At 41.2% G+C, this 15,726-nt stretch overlaps 1 protein-coding gene across 1 annotated transcript in view; it reads right to left on the bottom strand.

The window, feature by feature from the left end:
* The window catches only part of LOC139750715 (ribosome biogenesis protein BRX1 homolog), a 105,847-nt gene that overhangs the window by 81,278 nt on the left and 8,843 nt on the right, over positions 1 to 15,726 (bottom strand). Inside the window, exon 3 of the mRNA XM_071665389.1 lies at positions 11,665 to 11,785. Within this exon, the coding sequence (XP_071521490.1) occupies positions 11,665 to 11,785 (121 nt within the window). The remainder of the gene's footprint in view (positions 1 to 11,664; positions 11,786 to 15,726) is intronic.

Consider the following 15,726-nt stretch of genomic DNA (forward strand, 5'->3'; position numbering starts at 1 on the left):
TCAAGGCTCCCAAAATTTTCGCCCCCTCCCCCACCCTATGATCCACTTCCGCTTCCATGGTTCCATCCGCTGACAGATCCACTCCCAGATATCTAAAACACTTCACTTCCTCCAGTTTTTCTCCATTCAAACTCACCTCCCAATTGACTTGACCCTCACCCCTACTGTACCAAATAACCTTGCTCTTATTCACATTTACTCTCAACTTTCTTCTTCCACACACTTTACCAAACTCATTCACCAGCTTCTGCAGTTTCTCACATGAATCAGCCACCAGCGCTGTATCATCAGCGAACAACAACTGACTCACTTCCCAAGCTCTCTCATCCACAACAGACTTCATACTTGCCCCTCTTTCCAGGACTCTTGCATTTACCTCCCTTACAACCCCATCCATAAACAAATTAAACAACCATGGAGACATCACACACCCCTGCCGCAAACCTACATTCACTGAGAACCAATCACTTTCCTCTCTTCCTACACGTACACATGCCTTACATCCTCGATAAAAACTTTTCACTGCTTCTAACAACTTGCCTCCCACACCATATATTCTTAATACCTTCCACAGAGCATCTCTATCAACTCTATCATATGCCTTCTCCAGATCCATAAATGCTACATACAAATCCCTTTGCTTTTCTAAGTATTTCTCACATACATTCTTCAAAGCAAACACCTGATCCACACATCCTCTACCACTTCTGAAACCGCACTGCTCTTCCCCAATCTGATGCTCTGTACATGCCTTCACCCTCTCAATCAATACCCTCCCATATAATTTACCAGGAATACTCAACAAACTTATACCTCTGTAATTTGAGCACTCACTCTTATCCCCTTTGCCTTTGTACAATGGCACTATGCACGCATTCCGCCAATCCTCAGGCACCTCACCATGAGTCATACATACATTAAATAACCTTACCAACCAGTCAACAATACAGTCACCCCCTTTCTTAATAAATTCCACTGCAATACCATCCAAACCTGCTGCCTTGCCGGCTTTCATCTTCCGCAAAGCTTTCACTACCTCTTCTCTGTTTACCAAATCATTTTCCCTAACCCTCGCACTTTGCACACCACCTCGACCAAAACACCCTATATCTGCCACTCTATCATCAAACACATTCAACAAACCTTCAAAACACTCATTCCATCTCCTTCTCACATCACCGCTACTTGTTATCACCTCCCCATTTACGCCCTTCACTGAAGTTCCCATTTGCTCCCATGTCTTACGCACCCTATTTACCTCCTTCCAGAACATCTTTTTATTCTCCCTAAAATTTACTGATAGTCTCTCACCCCAACTCTCATTTGCCCTTTTTTTCACCTCTTGCACCTTTCTCTTGACCTCCTGTCTCTTTCTTTTATACTTCTCCCACTCAATTGCATTTTTTCCCTGCAAAAATCGTCCAAATGCCTCTCTCTTCTCTTTCACTAATACTCTTACTTCTTCATCCCACCACACACTACCCTTTCTAAACAGCCCACCTCCCACTCTTCTCATGCCACAAGCATCTTTTGCGCAATCCATCACTGATTCCCTAAATACATCCCATTCCTCCCCGACTCCCCTTACTTCCATTGTTCTCACCTTTTTCCATTCTGTACACAGTCTCTCCTGGTACTTCCCCACACAGGTCTCCTTCCCAAGCTCACTTACTCTCACCACCTTCTTCACCCCAACATTCACTCCTCTTTTCTGAAAACCCATACTAATCTTCACCTTAGCCTCCACAAGATAATGATCAGACATCCCTCCAGTTGCACCTCTCAGCACATTAACATCCAAAAGTCTCTCTTTCGCACGCCTGTCAATTAACACGTAATCCAATAACGCTCTCTGGCCATCTCTCCTACTTACATAAGTATACTTATGTATATCTCGCTTTTTAAACCAGGTATTCCCAATCATCAGTCCTTTTTCAGCACATAAATCTACAAGCTCTTCACCATTTCCATTTACAACACTGAACACCCCATGCATACCAATTATTCCCTCAACTGCCACATTACTCACCTTTGCATTCAAATCACCCATCACTATAACCCGGTCTCGTGCATCAAAACCGCTAACACACTCATTTAGCTGCTCCCAAAACACTTGCCTCTCATGATCTTTCTTCTCATGCCCAGGTGCATATGCACCAATAATCACCCACCTCTCTCCATTAACTTTCAATTTTACCCATATTAATCGAGAATTTACTTTCTTACATTCTATCACATACTCCCACAACTCCTGTTTCATGAGTATTGCTACTCCTTCCCTTGCTCTTGTCCTCTCACTAACCCCTGACTTCACTCCCCAGACATTTCCAAACCACTCTTCCCCTTTACCCTTGAGCTTCGTTTCACTCAGAGCCAAAACATCCAGGTTCCTTTCCTCAAACATACTACCTATCTCTCCTTTTTTCACATCTTGGTTACATCCACACACATTTAGGCACCCCACTCTGAGCCTTCGAGGAGGATGATCACTCCCCGCGTGACTCCTTCTTCTGTTTCCCATTTTAGAAAGTTAATACAAGGAGGGGAGGATTTCCGGCCCCCCGCTCCCGTCCCCTCTAGTCGCTTTCTACGACACGCGAGGAATACGTGGGAAGTATTCTTTCACCCCTATCCCCAGGGATAATATACATATATATATACATATACACACACACACACACACACACACACATATGCACATACACACACACACACACACATACATATATATACATATGAAAAATGTAAGAACAATTTAGAAACAAACTTTTAGCTTGAAATGAATGAAAAAAAAAATGAATGAATGTCACATAATGGTTCAACCTCTGGCTATGGAAAAGGAAATGTACAATTTATTCACACAAACGTCAATAGCAGTTCTCATCAATTTCACCACTGTGTCAATAAGCTTCAATGTCTAAGCTACATTTTTCTCCAACTTCACTATTTTCTTGTCAAAAACACCATGCATGAAAACTATCACTCCATTAACACAACTATAAACATTTACTTCCCCTTTAAAAGTTCTGGGGAAGTCTGTCTCGATACACTGCGGCGAGGCGACGCGACGCTGACACAAAAAATATATATATATATATATATATATATATATATATATATATATATATATATATATATATATATATATATATATTTGAGCACTCACTCTTATCCCCTTTGCCTTTGTACAATGGCACTATGCACGCATTCCGCCAATCCTCAGGCACCTCACCATGAGTCATACATACATTAAATAACCTTACCAACCAGTCAACAATACAGTCACCCCCTTTTTTAATAAATTCCACTGCAATACCATCCAAACCTGCTGCCTTGCCGGCTTTCATCTTCCGCAAAGCTTTCACTACCTCTTCTCTGTTTACCAAATCATTTTCCCTAACCCTCGCACTTTGCACACCACCTCGACCAAAACACCCTATATCTGCCACTCTATCATCAAACACATTCAACAAACCTTCAAAACACTCACTCCATCTCCTTCTCACATCACCACTACTTGTTATCACCTCCCCATTTGCGCCCTTCACTGAAGTTCCCATTTGCTCCCTTGTCTTACGCACTTTATTTACCTCCTTCCAGAACATCTTTTTATTCTCCCTAAAATTTAATGATACTCTCTCACCCCAACTCTCATTTGCCCTTTTTTTCACCTCTTGCACCTTTCTCTTGACCTCCTGTCTCTTTCTTTTATACATCTCCCACTCAATTGCATTTTTTCCCTGCAAAAATCGTCCAAATGCCTCTCTTCTCTTTCACTAATACTCTTACTTCTTCATCCCACCACTCACTACCCTTTCTAATCAACCCACCTCCCACTCTTCTCATGCCACAAGCATCTTTTGCGCAATCCATCACTGCTTCCCTAAATACATCCCATTCCTCCCCCACTCCCCTTACTTCCATTGTTCTCACCTTTTTCCATTCTGTACTCAGTCTCTCCTGGTACTTCCTCACACAGGTCTCCTTCCCAAGCTCACTTATTCTCACCACCCTCTTCACCCCAACATTCACTCTTCTTTTCTGAAAACCCATACAAATCTTCACCTTAGCCTCCACAAGATAATGATCAGACATCCCTCCAGTTGCACCTCTCAGCACATTAACATCCAAAAGTCTCTCTTTCGCACGCCTGTCAATTAACACGTAATCCAATAACGCTCTCTGGCCATCTCTCCTACTTACATAAGTATACTTATGCATATCTCGCTTTTTAAACCAGGTATTCCCAATCATCAGTCCTTTTTCAGCACATAAATTACAGAGGTATAAGTTTGTTGAGTATTCCTGGTAAATTATATGGGAGGGTATTGATTGAGAGGGTGAAGGCATGTACAGAGCATCAGATTGGGGAAGAGCAGTGTGGTTTCAGAAGTGGTAGAGGATGTGTGGATCAGGTGTTTGCTTTGAAGAATGTATGTGAGAAATACTTAGAAAAGCAAATGGATTTGTATGTAGCATTTATGGATCTGGAGAAGGCATATGATAGAGTTGATAGAGATGCTCTGTGGAAGGTATTAAGAATATATGGTGTGGGAGGAAAGTTGTTAGAAGCAGTGAAAAGTTTTTATCGAGGATGTAAGGCATGTGTATGTGTAGGAAGAGAGGAAAGTGATTGGTTCTCAGTGAATGTAGGTTTGCGGCAGGGGTGTGTGATGTCTCCATGGTTGTTTAATTTGTTTATGGATGGGGTTGTTAGGGAGGTAAATGCAAGAGTTTTGGAAAGAGGGGCAAGTATGAAGTCTGTTGGGGATGAGAGAGCTTGGGAAGTGAGTCAGTTGTTGTTCGCTGATGATACAGCGCTGGTGGCTGATTCATGTGAGAAACTGCAGAAGCTGGTGACTGAGTTTGGTAAAGTGTGTGGAAGAAGAAAGTTAAGAGTAAATGTGAATAAGAGCAAGGTTATTAGGTACAGTAGGGTTGAGGGTCAAGTCAATTGGGAGGTGAGTTTGAATGGAGAAAAACTGGAGGAAGTGAAGTGTTTTAGATATCTGGGAGTGGATCTGGCAGCGGATGGAACCATGGAAGCGGAAGTGGATCATAGGGTGGGGGAGGGGGCGAAAATTCTGGGGGCCTTGAAGAATGTGTGGAAGTCGAGAACATTATCTCGGAAAGCAAAAATGGGTATGGTTGAAGGAATAGTGGTTCCAACAATGTTGTATGGTTGCGAGGCGTGGGCTATGGATAGAGTTGTGCGCAGGAGGATGGATGTGCTGGAAATGAGATGTTTGAGGACAATGTGTGGTGTGAGGTGGTTTGATCGAGTGAGTAACGTAAGGGTAAGAGAGATGTGTGGAAATAAAAAGAGCGTGGTTGAGAGAGCAGAAGAGGGTGTTTTGAAGTTGTTTGGGCACATGGAGAGAATGAGTGAGGAAAGATTGACCAAGAGGATATATGTGTCGGAGGTGGAGGGAACAAGGAGAAGAGGGAGACCAAATTGGAGGTGGAAAGATGGAGTGAAAAAGATTTTGTGTGATCGGGGCCTGAACATGCAGGAGGGTGAAAGGAGGGCAAGGAATAGAGTGAATTGGAGCGATGTGGTATACCGGGGTTGACGTGCTGTCAGTGGATTGAATCAAGGCATGTGAAGCGTCTGGGGTAAACCATGGAAAGCTGTGTAGGTATGTATATTTGCGTGTGTGGACGTATGTATATACATGTGTATGGGGGGGGTTGGGCCATTTCTTTCGTCTGTTTCCTTGCGCTACCTCACAAACGCGGGAGACAGCGACAAAGTATAATAATGAAAAAAAAAAAAAAAAATATATATATATATATATATATATATATATGGTGAAAAACTGGAGGAAGTGAAGTGTTTTAGATATCTGGGAGTGGATCTGTCAGCGGATGGAACCATGGAAGCGGAAGTGGATCATAGGGTGGGGGAGGGGGCGAAAATTTTGGGAGCCTTGAAAAATGTGTGGAAGTCGAGAACATTATCCCGGAAAGCAAAAATGGGTATGTTTGAAGGAATAGTAGTTCCAACAATGTTGTATGGTTGCGAGGCGTGGGCTATGGATAGAGTTGTGCGCAGGAGGATGGATGTGCTGGAAATGAGATGTTTGAGGATAATGTGTGGTGTGAGGTGGTTTGATCGAGTAAGTAACGTAAGGGTAAGAGAGATGTGTGGAAATAAAAAGAGCGTGGTTGAGAGAGCAGAAGAGGGTGTTTTAAAATGGTTTGGGCACATGGAGAGAATGAGTGAGGAAAGATTGACCAAGAGGATATATGTGTCGGAGGTGGAGGGAACGAGGAGAAGAGGGAGACCAAATTGGAGGTGGAAAGATGGAGTGAAAAAGATTTTGTGTGATCGGGGCCTGAACATGCAGGAGGGTGAAAGGAGGGCAAGGAATAGAGTGAATTGGAGCGATGTGGTATACAGGGGTTGACGTGCTGTCAGTGGATTGAATCAAGGCATGTGAAGCGTCCGGGGTAAACCATGGAAAGCTGTGTAGGTATGTATATTTGTGTGTGTGGACGTGTGTATGTACATGTGTATGGGGGGGGGTTGGGCCATTTCTTTCGTCTGTTTCCTTGCGCTACCTCGCAAACGCGGGAGACAGCGACAAAGTATAGAAAAAAAAAAAAAAAAAAAAAAAAAAAAAATATATATATATATATATATATATATATTTATTATCTATTATTATACTTTGTCGCTGTCTCCCGCGTTTATATATATATATATATATATATATATATATATATATATACATATACATCCTTCAAACTCCAATTTGGTCTTCCACTTCTCTTCGTTCCTTCCACCTCTGACACATATACCCTCTTCATCAATCTTTCCTCACTCATTCTCTCCCTATGTCCAAACCATTTCAACACATCCTCTTCTGCTCTCTCAACCACACTCTTTTTATTTCCACACATCTCTCTTACCCGTTCATTACTCACCTATGAATTTCCTTATGACTTATCACATAAACTGTGACATACATCATTTGATGGTTTAAGATCAAATGTAACATACATTATCTGAGACAAGATTTTTGCACCTTTGTTTTAACTGGTATGCAATATCTAGCATTCATATACCACATCACTTGTCTCAGTAAGCCTCCTTACACCACCAATGAAACACTCACGCCCTCAGTAACATTTTTGTCAGCATGAAGGACTCACTCATATTGCCATCTTCTGGCACCACCTTCTTCCTAAGGTAAATGTGGTGCAAGAGGGATGTCTTGTGCAAAGGAATTTAGTGAAACATAAGCTTTACACTACATTTATATAAAATAATTCACACTATGTCATACTGACTTCAATTGTGATCATCGTTTCCCACATAAGCAAAGCAGCAACAGCAAAAAACAAAGAAAGGCGTATCCACACACATCCATTCTCTTGCTGTCATGTGTAATGCACCAAAACCATAGCTACCTTTTCACAACCAGGTTCCACAGACCTCTCCACTGTTTACTCTGGAGGCTTCACATGTACGTTGATGCCAGTATACCACATTGTTCCAACTCACTCTATCTCATGCATGCCTTTCACTCCTCTGCATATTCAGGCCCCCCCTCACTCAAGATCTTTTTCATTCCATCCTTCCATCTTTAATTTAGTCTCCCTGTTCTCCTTCTTCCCTCCACTTCTGACACATATAACCTATCTGTCAAATTTCCCTCCCTCATTCTCTCCATTTGTCCCAACCACTTCAGCACACCCTCTTCAGCTCTCTCTACCACTCTTTTCATTACCACACCTCTTTCTTACCCTTTTATTACTTAATTGATCAAACCACCTCACACTACATACTGTCCTCAAATATTTCATTTCCAAAACATCTGCCCTCCTCTGCACATCCTCACCTAAAGCCCATGCTTCACATCCATATAATGTTGTTGGTACTATAATACCTTTAAACATCCATTTTTGTCCTCCACAATTATGACCTCTCCACACATTCTTCAATGCTCCTAGAACCTTCTCCCTCTCATCCATCTTATTACTAACTTCTGCTGCCAAGGTTCCATCTGCTGCCATATCCACTCCCAGGCATCTTAAACACTTCACTTCCTCCAATTTTTCTCAATTCAAACTCACACCCCTACTAACTTGTCCCTAAACCCTGCTAAACCTAAATCCTTGTTTTTTTTTTCACATTTACTCTCAACTTTCTCCTTTCACACGCTCTTACAAATTCAGCAACCAACATCCACATTTTTCACTCGAATCTTCCAACAGTGCTGTTTCATCAGTGAACAACAAATGAACCACTTCCTACACCCTCTTGTATCCAACGGACTGCATACCCTTCCTCTCTCCAAGAGTCTTATTTACATTCCTCACCACCCCACTGATCAAAAACTTGAACCATAGTGACATCAAAAACCCAAGCCACAGACCAACCTTCACTTGGAACCACTCAATCTCCTCTCTTCTTACTCGTACACATGCCTTACATCCTTGACAAAAACTCCTCACTGCTTCTATTGGTTTTCCTCTCACAACCTATACTCTTAAGACCTCCCAAAAAGCATCTCTATCAACCCTATAATATGCTTTTTCCAGATCCACAAGTGCCACATACAAACCCATCTGTTTTTCTAAGTATTTCTCTTACACACTCTTTGAAGCAAACACCTGATCTACACATCCTCTATCACTTCTGAAAGCACATCACTCCTCCCCAGTCTGATACTCTGTACATGCCTTCAAACTCTCAGTCAATACCCTCCGATACAACTTACGAGATATACGCAACAAACTTATAACTGTAGTTTGAACACTTACCTTTAACCCCACTGCCTTTATACAATGGTATTATACATGCATTCTGCCAATCCTCAGGCACCTCACCATGATTAATGCATACAATGAAAATCCTTACCAACCACTCAACAGCACAGTCACCCCCTTTCTTAGTAAATTTAACTGCATCCACTCCATCTGCCCAGCTACATTTCATCTTACATGAGTTTTCAACACATCTTCTCTTTTCAATGAACCACTCTCCATGACTCTCACTTAACATACTACCCCAGCCCAAACAACCTGATACCATTTCCCCCTTTGCCCCATTCATCGATGTTCCTCACTGTTTTCTTGTTTTTTGCACATCATCAACCTCCTTCCAAAACATCTATTCTCCCTAAAGTCTACAGATACTCGCTCACCCCAATTCTCAAGTGCCCTCCTTAACCCTGCAACTTCCTCTTCATCTTCTGCTGCTTCCTCTTATACATTCCCCAATAATTTGCACTCCTTCCCTGTAAGTACTGCCTAAATGCATCTCTTTTTTTCTTTCAGAAACAACTTTAATTCATCCTGCCACTCACTACCCTTTCTAATCTATCCAACTCCCACCTTTCACATGCAATATGCATGTCTTGCACATGCCAGCACTGCTTCTCTACCTACCTCCCATTTGTAACCCATTCCTCTTGCTTCATTCAATCTCAACTTTTGCCATTCTTCACCCAATCTTTCCTAGTATTTCTTCATACAAGTCTCTTTTCCAAGTTCACTTACTCTCATCACTCTCGTTTGCCTAAAAAGGACCCAATGGAAATTGCTGATTGAATTCCTTTGTATTCTCACTAACACTGTGTCCTCTTTCAAAAATCTCTACAAATCTGCATCCTCACCTCCACTTATGAATAATGATTAGATATCCCTCTTGCTGCCCCAATCAGCACATTTACATCCAAAAGTCTCTCTTTTACATGCCTATCAATTAATATGTAATCCAATAATGCCCACTGACCATCTCTCCTGCTCTCATACAAATACTTTCTCATGTCCCTCTTTTAAACCAAGCATTCCCAATTACCAGTCCTTTTTCAGCACACAACTCCACAAGCTGTACACCATCTCCATTTATAATACTGAATACCCCATGCCCCCCAACGATTCCCTCTACTTCACATTCAAATCACTTATCACTAACACCTGGTTTCTTATATCAAAACTACTGTTACACTCACTCATCTGCTCCCAGAGCACTTGCCTTTCATGATCCTTCTTCTCACGGCCAGGTGCATTAGCACCAATACTCATCCAAATCTCATCATCCACTTTCATTTTTGCCCACACTGATCTAGAATTTACCTCCTTACACTTTTTCACACATTCCCACAATTCCTGCTTCTGGAGTAGTGCTAACCCTTCCTTAGCTCTTGTCATCTCATCAACCCCTGACATTTACAAACCATTCTTCCACTTTTGCCTTCAGCTTTATTCTATTCAAAGCCAGAACATCCAGGTTTCTTTCCAGATCTTGGTTACATCCACACACATTTAGACATCCTAGGCCAAGTCCTCCTTGAGAATGAACACTCCCTGCTTGGTTCCTTCTTTTAGAAAACTGAAATACAAGAAGGGGGTTTTCCAGCCCACCTTGCTCCCACCCTTTCAGTCGCCTTCTTTGACACAAAGGGTATAAGGAGATAGAATTCTTTCTACCTGACCCAGGGATACATAATGTGAGACAATATTCCCAGCCAGTGATTTAAAAACTGCATGACAAATTCAACACTCTATTCATTCCTTGCTTCTTACTCCTCTCTTTCTACACACATTTCACTGCTATTCATTTTTTCATTTTTCGTACTTCTGTATTCATATCTTTGATTTCATACAAATATAATTTTCAACCCTTAAAAACCCTAGCCACACTTGTAGTTTTAAGGTATGGAAACCCTAGCTATGCTTATATAGACTGTCTCTTATTGCCCTCATTTAAATTCAAAGGCATGCTCTAATGATACGAAGAGATGCTTTATGAAATAAGCTACTATAATTAGCTCCAAGAAAAAATCCATGATTCATAGGTAGCCATATGACACAATGTCTTACCCTATGGGGACCCTAGCCATTATTGTACAGGCTGCCTTCTCCCACCATCAATTAAAATGAAAGATGCACCTTATCGGTATACTAAGAAGCCTTATGTTTCATGCAGCTATAATCAGTACAGAAAATAATCCAAGTATCTTAATCACTGCTATAAGATGATGGTGATGATTGGGTGGATGTTGAACTGCTAGCACCGGGAAAAGTTCTTTGTGTATCAGTAATCCACTGCAGTTGGCAGAGTAGAGACAAAGATATGCGAGTTAGCAAAAGTCAGCAATCTTGTGATAAGCCAAGCATGCATGAAGAACCATCTCTAAATGTCTCTACAGCAACAAATATGTATAAATTACCAGATATGTGCTTTCTCTTTAATTTTCTTGAGACTTCCTATTTGATGACAAGACCCCCCCCCCCTTAAATTTCCAGCCTCAGTACTTTAAGGGTGAAGAGACCTATTCCTCCTGTCTTTTACACATACAGTGGTAGCCAGGTCTTCTAGCTGCAGTTCAAGGGTTAAGCTTTGGTTTGCAGATGAGAGATTAACAATATAACCTGACAGAGACAAGTGCTAAGAAGAGAATAGTCTTAATATGATGCATAATCTAACACATAGGACATACCCTGACATCTTTTAGTTCACATTTTGTTACAGATCAAAGCCATAATCTTTGTCTTTTTTGATATATGACTTCAATTTTCATCTGAACAATATCATTCAAAGTACAGTATCTATCATAATAATTTACAACAAATACAAAGTTCTCTCAGAATTCTTATAATCTTATAAGTCCAAACAGACAAAACTGTTTTTGCTGTTTCTCTTCTTACCATTATGAACAAGGAATTTAACGGATGGTCCTCGAGGAACACTGGAGACCCACATGTACAAATCTTTCTTTTTTCTACCTTCAAAGTATACACATTTGCTGCAATTCTTCATCTCTGATATCTGTAAGAAAAAAGTTATGTTCATTACTTATGTTCATTGTACAACATTTCTAATATTAAGGGATCAAGTTTATAACATTTACATGTTACTGGACTCCTCCTGATCAAGGCTGCACCACATCTGAAAAGTCACCTGTGACAAAGATGTAACGGGAGCACAGTCTCGCCAAGAATTTTTCACTCAAAAGAGTCTACATTTCCCTGTGACTGGAATTATTGCTGCCTTAGGCTAAAGGGGCCTTTCATGGAGACTGATCCTAGGGCAGCTATATATAAATACAGGTTGATCATCTCTAATCCAAAAATCTGAAATCTGAAATGCTCCAAAATCCAAAACTTTTTGAGCAGCGACATGACATGACATTACAAGTGGAATATTCCACATCTGACCTCACTTGCCCATGCTGGGCTCTGATGCTCTGTTAGCACCAGTCTGTTACTAACCATCAATTCCGCCAGACCTATGTGCATCACTCACTGTGTTTTTTGCTTATTCTCTGCACTGTGGTATAAAGATATTACTGAAAATGTCAAAAGGCTTGCAGATACTCCTATGAGTAATAGTGAAATAGATGAAATGGTTCTGAATCGAGGTGACTGAGATAATACAAACAATGAAGATGACTTAAAACTGCAGAAAAAGAGCCTATAGACAACATGGTGAAAATGTGTGATGGACTTATTGAAGGACTAGAGTAGCATGCATTCATAACAGAACAAGGAACCATGTCAGTTTATAAAATCAAAACAGACTACCAAGACAAAAACCATTGTTAATGAGGCAGATGACTCTGGAAGAAACATCTAAAAAAGCCATCCAGCAGAATTCCTCATCCCTAGAGGACCCACTTCCTGATCCCTTAACTTCTGATGTTCCTTCTTATGATGATGCACCAGTGATGTACCCTTCCCCTCAAGTTTCTCAAGCCATATAGTTCTAGCATATGCTGCTGCATTTATCTCTTTTTTGTCAGCAGGGATCAATTTTTTTTTTGGTAAGTAGCAAAGATCGTTTTTTTTCTTTTTTTTTTTTTTTTGCTAAACATTATTTTCATGTGAAATCTGAATTTCATTTCCACCTAAAACACCATGTTTGAACATAACATGACCAGCAACATTATTATGTTGAAATCTTTCTCACAATTAGTTTTCATTACATTTACAGCTACCTGTAATTATCGTGAAATCAAATACTTATTTGTTTATATATCTCATATATCCATGTGTGGCGAGGTGGTGATGGGAATGAATAAGGGCAGACAGTGTGAATTGTGTGCATGGGTATATATGTATGTGTCTGTGTGTGTATATATATGTGTACATTGAGATGTATAGGTATGTATATTTGCGTGTGTGGACGTGTGTGTATATACATTGTGTATGAGGGTGGGTTGGGCCATTTCTTTCGTCTGTCTCCTTGCGCTACCTCGCAAACGCGGGAGACAGCGACAAAGCAAAATAAATATATCTCAAAAAAAACCTAAAAAATAAAATACAGTGACTGTAACCTTTTAATCAAAACACAGTATTGTGGGTGGAAAGTGAAACCCCTTTTTGTTTGTTGGTGTTACTGTTTAACAGCTGATACAGGTATTCTGCTGATGCTACTGTACTGCTTAGTTACCCTAAACACATTATTTTTCATTGTATTAATGGTATTTCTTTGCTTTGAAGAATGTATGTGAGAAATACTTAGAAAAGCAAATGGATTTGTATGCAGCATTTATGGATCTGGAGAAGGCATATGATAGAGTTGATAGAGATGCTCTGTGGAAGGTATTAAGAATATATGGTGTGGGAGGAAAGTTGTTAGAAGCAGTGAAAAGTTTTTATCGAGGATGTAAGGCATGTGTACGTGTAGGAAGAGAGGAAAGTGATTGGTTCTCAGTGAATGTAGGTTTGCGGCAGGGGTGTGTGATGTCTCCATGGTTGTTTAATTTGTTTATGGATGGGGTTGTTAGGGAGGTGAATGCAAGAGTTTTGGAAAGAGGGGCAAGTATGAAGTCTGTTGTGGATGAGAGAGCTTGGGAAGTGAGTCAGTTGTTGTTCGCTGATGATACAGCGCTGGTGGCTGATTCATGTGAGAAACTGCAGAAGCTGGTGACTGAGTTTGGTAAAGTGTGTGAAAGAAGAAAGTTAAGAGTAAATGTAAATAAGAGCAAGGTTATTAGGTACAGTAGGGTTGAGGGTCAAGTCAATTGGGAGGTGAGTTTGAATGGAGAAAAACTGGAGGAAGTGAAGTGTTTTAGATATCTGGGAGTGGATCTGGCAGCTGAGGGAACCATGGAAGCGGAAGTGGATCATAGGGTGGGGGAGGGGGCGAAAATTCTGGGAGCCTTGAAGAATGTGTGGAAGTCGAGAACATTATCTCCGAAAGCAAAAATGGGTATGTTTGAAGGAATAGTGGTTCCAACAATGTTGTATGGTTGCGAGGCGTGGGCTATGGATAGAGTTGTGCGCAGGAGGATGGATGTGCTGGAAATGAGATGTTTGAGGACAATGTGTGGTGTGAGGTGGTTTGATCGAGTAAGTAACGTAAGGGTAAGAGAGATGTGTGGAAATAAAAAGAGCGTGGTTGAGAGAGCAGAAGAGGGTGTTTTGAAATGGTTTGGGCACATGGAGAGAATGAGTGAGGAAAGATTGACCAAGAGGATATATGTGTCGGAGGTGGAGGGTACGAGGAGAAGAGGGAGACCAAATTGGAGGTGGAAAGATGGAGTGAAAAAGATTTTGTGTGATCGGGGCCTGAACATGCAGGAGGGTGAAAGGAGGGCAAGGAATAGAGTGAATTGGAGCGATGTGGTATACCGGGGTTGACGTGCTGTCAGTGGATTGAATCGGGGCATGTGAAGCATCTGGGGTAAACCATGGAAAGCTGTGTAGGTATGTATATTTGCGTGTGTGGACGTATGTATGTACATGTGTATGGGGGTGGGTTGGGCCATTTCTTTCGTCTGTTTCCTTGCGCTACCTCGCAAACGCAGGAGACAGCGACAAAGCAAAAAAAAAAGAAAAAAAAATTAATAGTATTTCATATAAATACCTTGTAAAGATTTTAATGTTTTATGCCGGGCAGACTGGTAAGGATCTTTATGTTGGGCTTACGCAACATAAAGACAGTGTAAGAACAGGACAATAATCACATGCTTTGTTTAATATCAAAAATCATGTCCACTGACAGCATGTTGACCACGGCATACCACATCGTTCCAATTTGCTCTATTCCTTGCACGCCTTTCACCATCCTGCATGTTCAGGCCCCGATCACTCAAAATCTTTTTCACTCCATCTTTCCACCTCCAATTTGGTCTCCCACTTCTCATTCCCTCCACCTCTGACACATATATCCTCTTGGTCAATCTTTCCTCACTCATTCTCTCCATGTGACCAAAACATTTCAAAACACCCTTTTCTGCTCTCTCAACCGCACTCTTTTTATTACCACACATCTCGCTTACCCTTTCATTGCTTACTCGATCAAACCACCTCATACCACATACTGTCCTCAAATATCTCATTTCCAACACATCCACCATCCTCCGCACAACTCTATCTATAGCCCACGCCTCGCAACCATATAACATTGTTGGAACCACTATTCCTTCAAACATACCCATTTCCAAGATAATATTCTCGACTACCACAAATTCTTCAACGCTCCCAGAACTTTCGCCCCCTCCTCCACCCTATGATTCACTTCCACTTCCATGGTTCCATCTGCTGCCAAATCGACTCCCAGATATCTAAAACACTTCACTTCCTCCAGCTTTTCTCCATTCAAACTTACCTCCTAATTGACTTGACCCTCAACCCTACTGTACCTAATAACCTTGCTCTTATTCACATTTACTCTCAGCTTTCTTCTTTCACACACTTTACCAAACTCAGTCACCAGCTTCTGCAGTTTCTCACCCGAATCAGTCACCAGTGCTGTATCATCAG

The sequence above is a fragment of the Panulirus ornatus genome, chromosome 10, assembly GCF_036320965.1.
Source record: "Panulirus ornatus isolate Po-2019 chromosome 10, ASM3632096v1, whole genome shotgun sequence".
In the NCBI taxonomy this organism is placed as follows: Eukaryota; Metazoa; Arthropoda; class Malacostraca; order Decapoda; family Palinuridae; genus Panulirus; species Panulirus ornatus.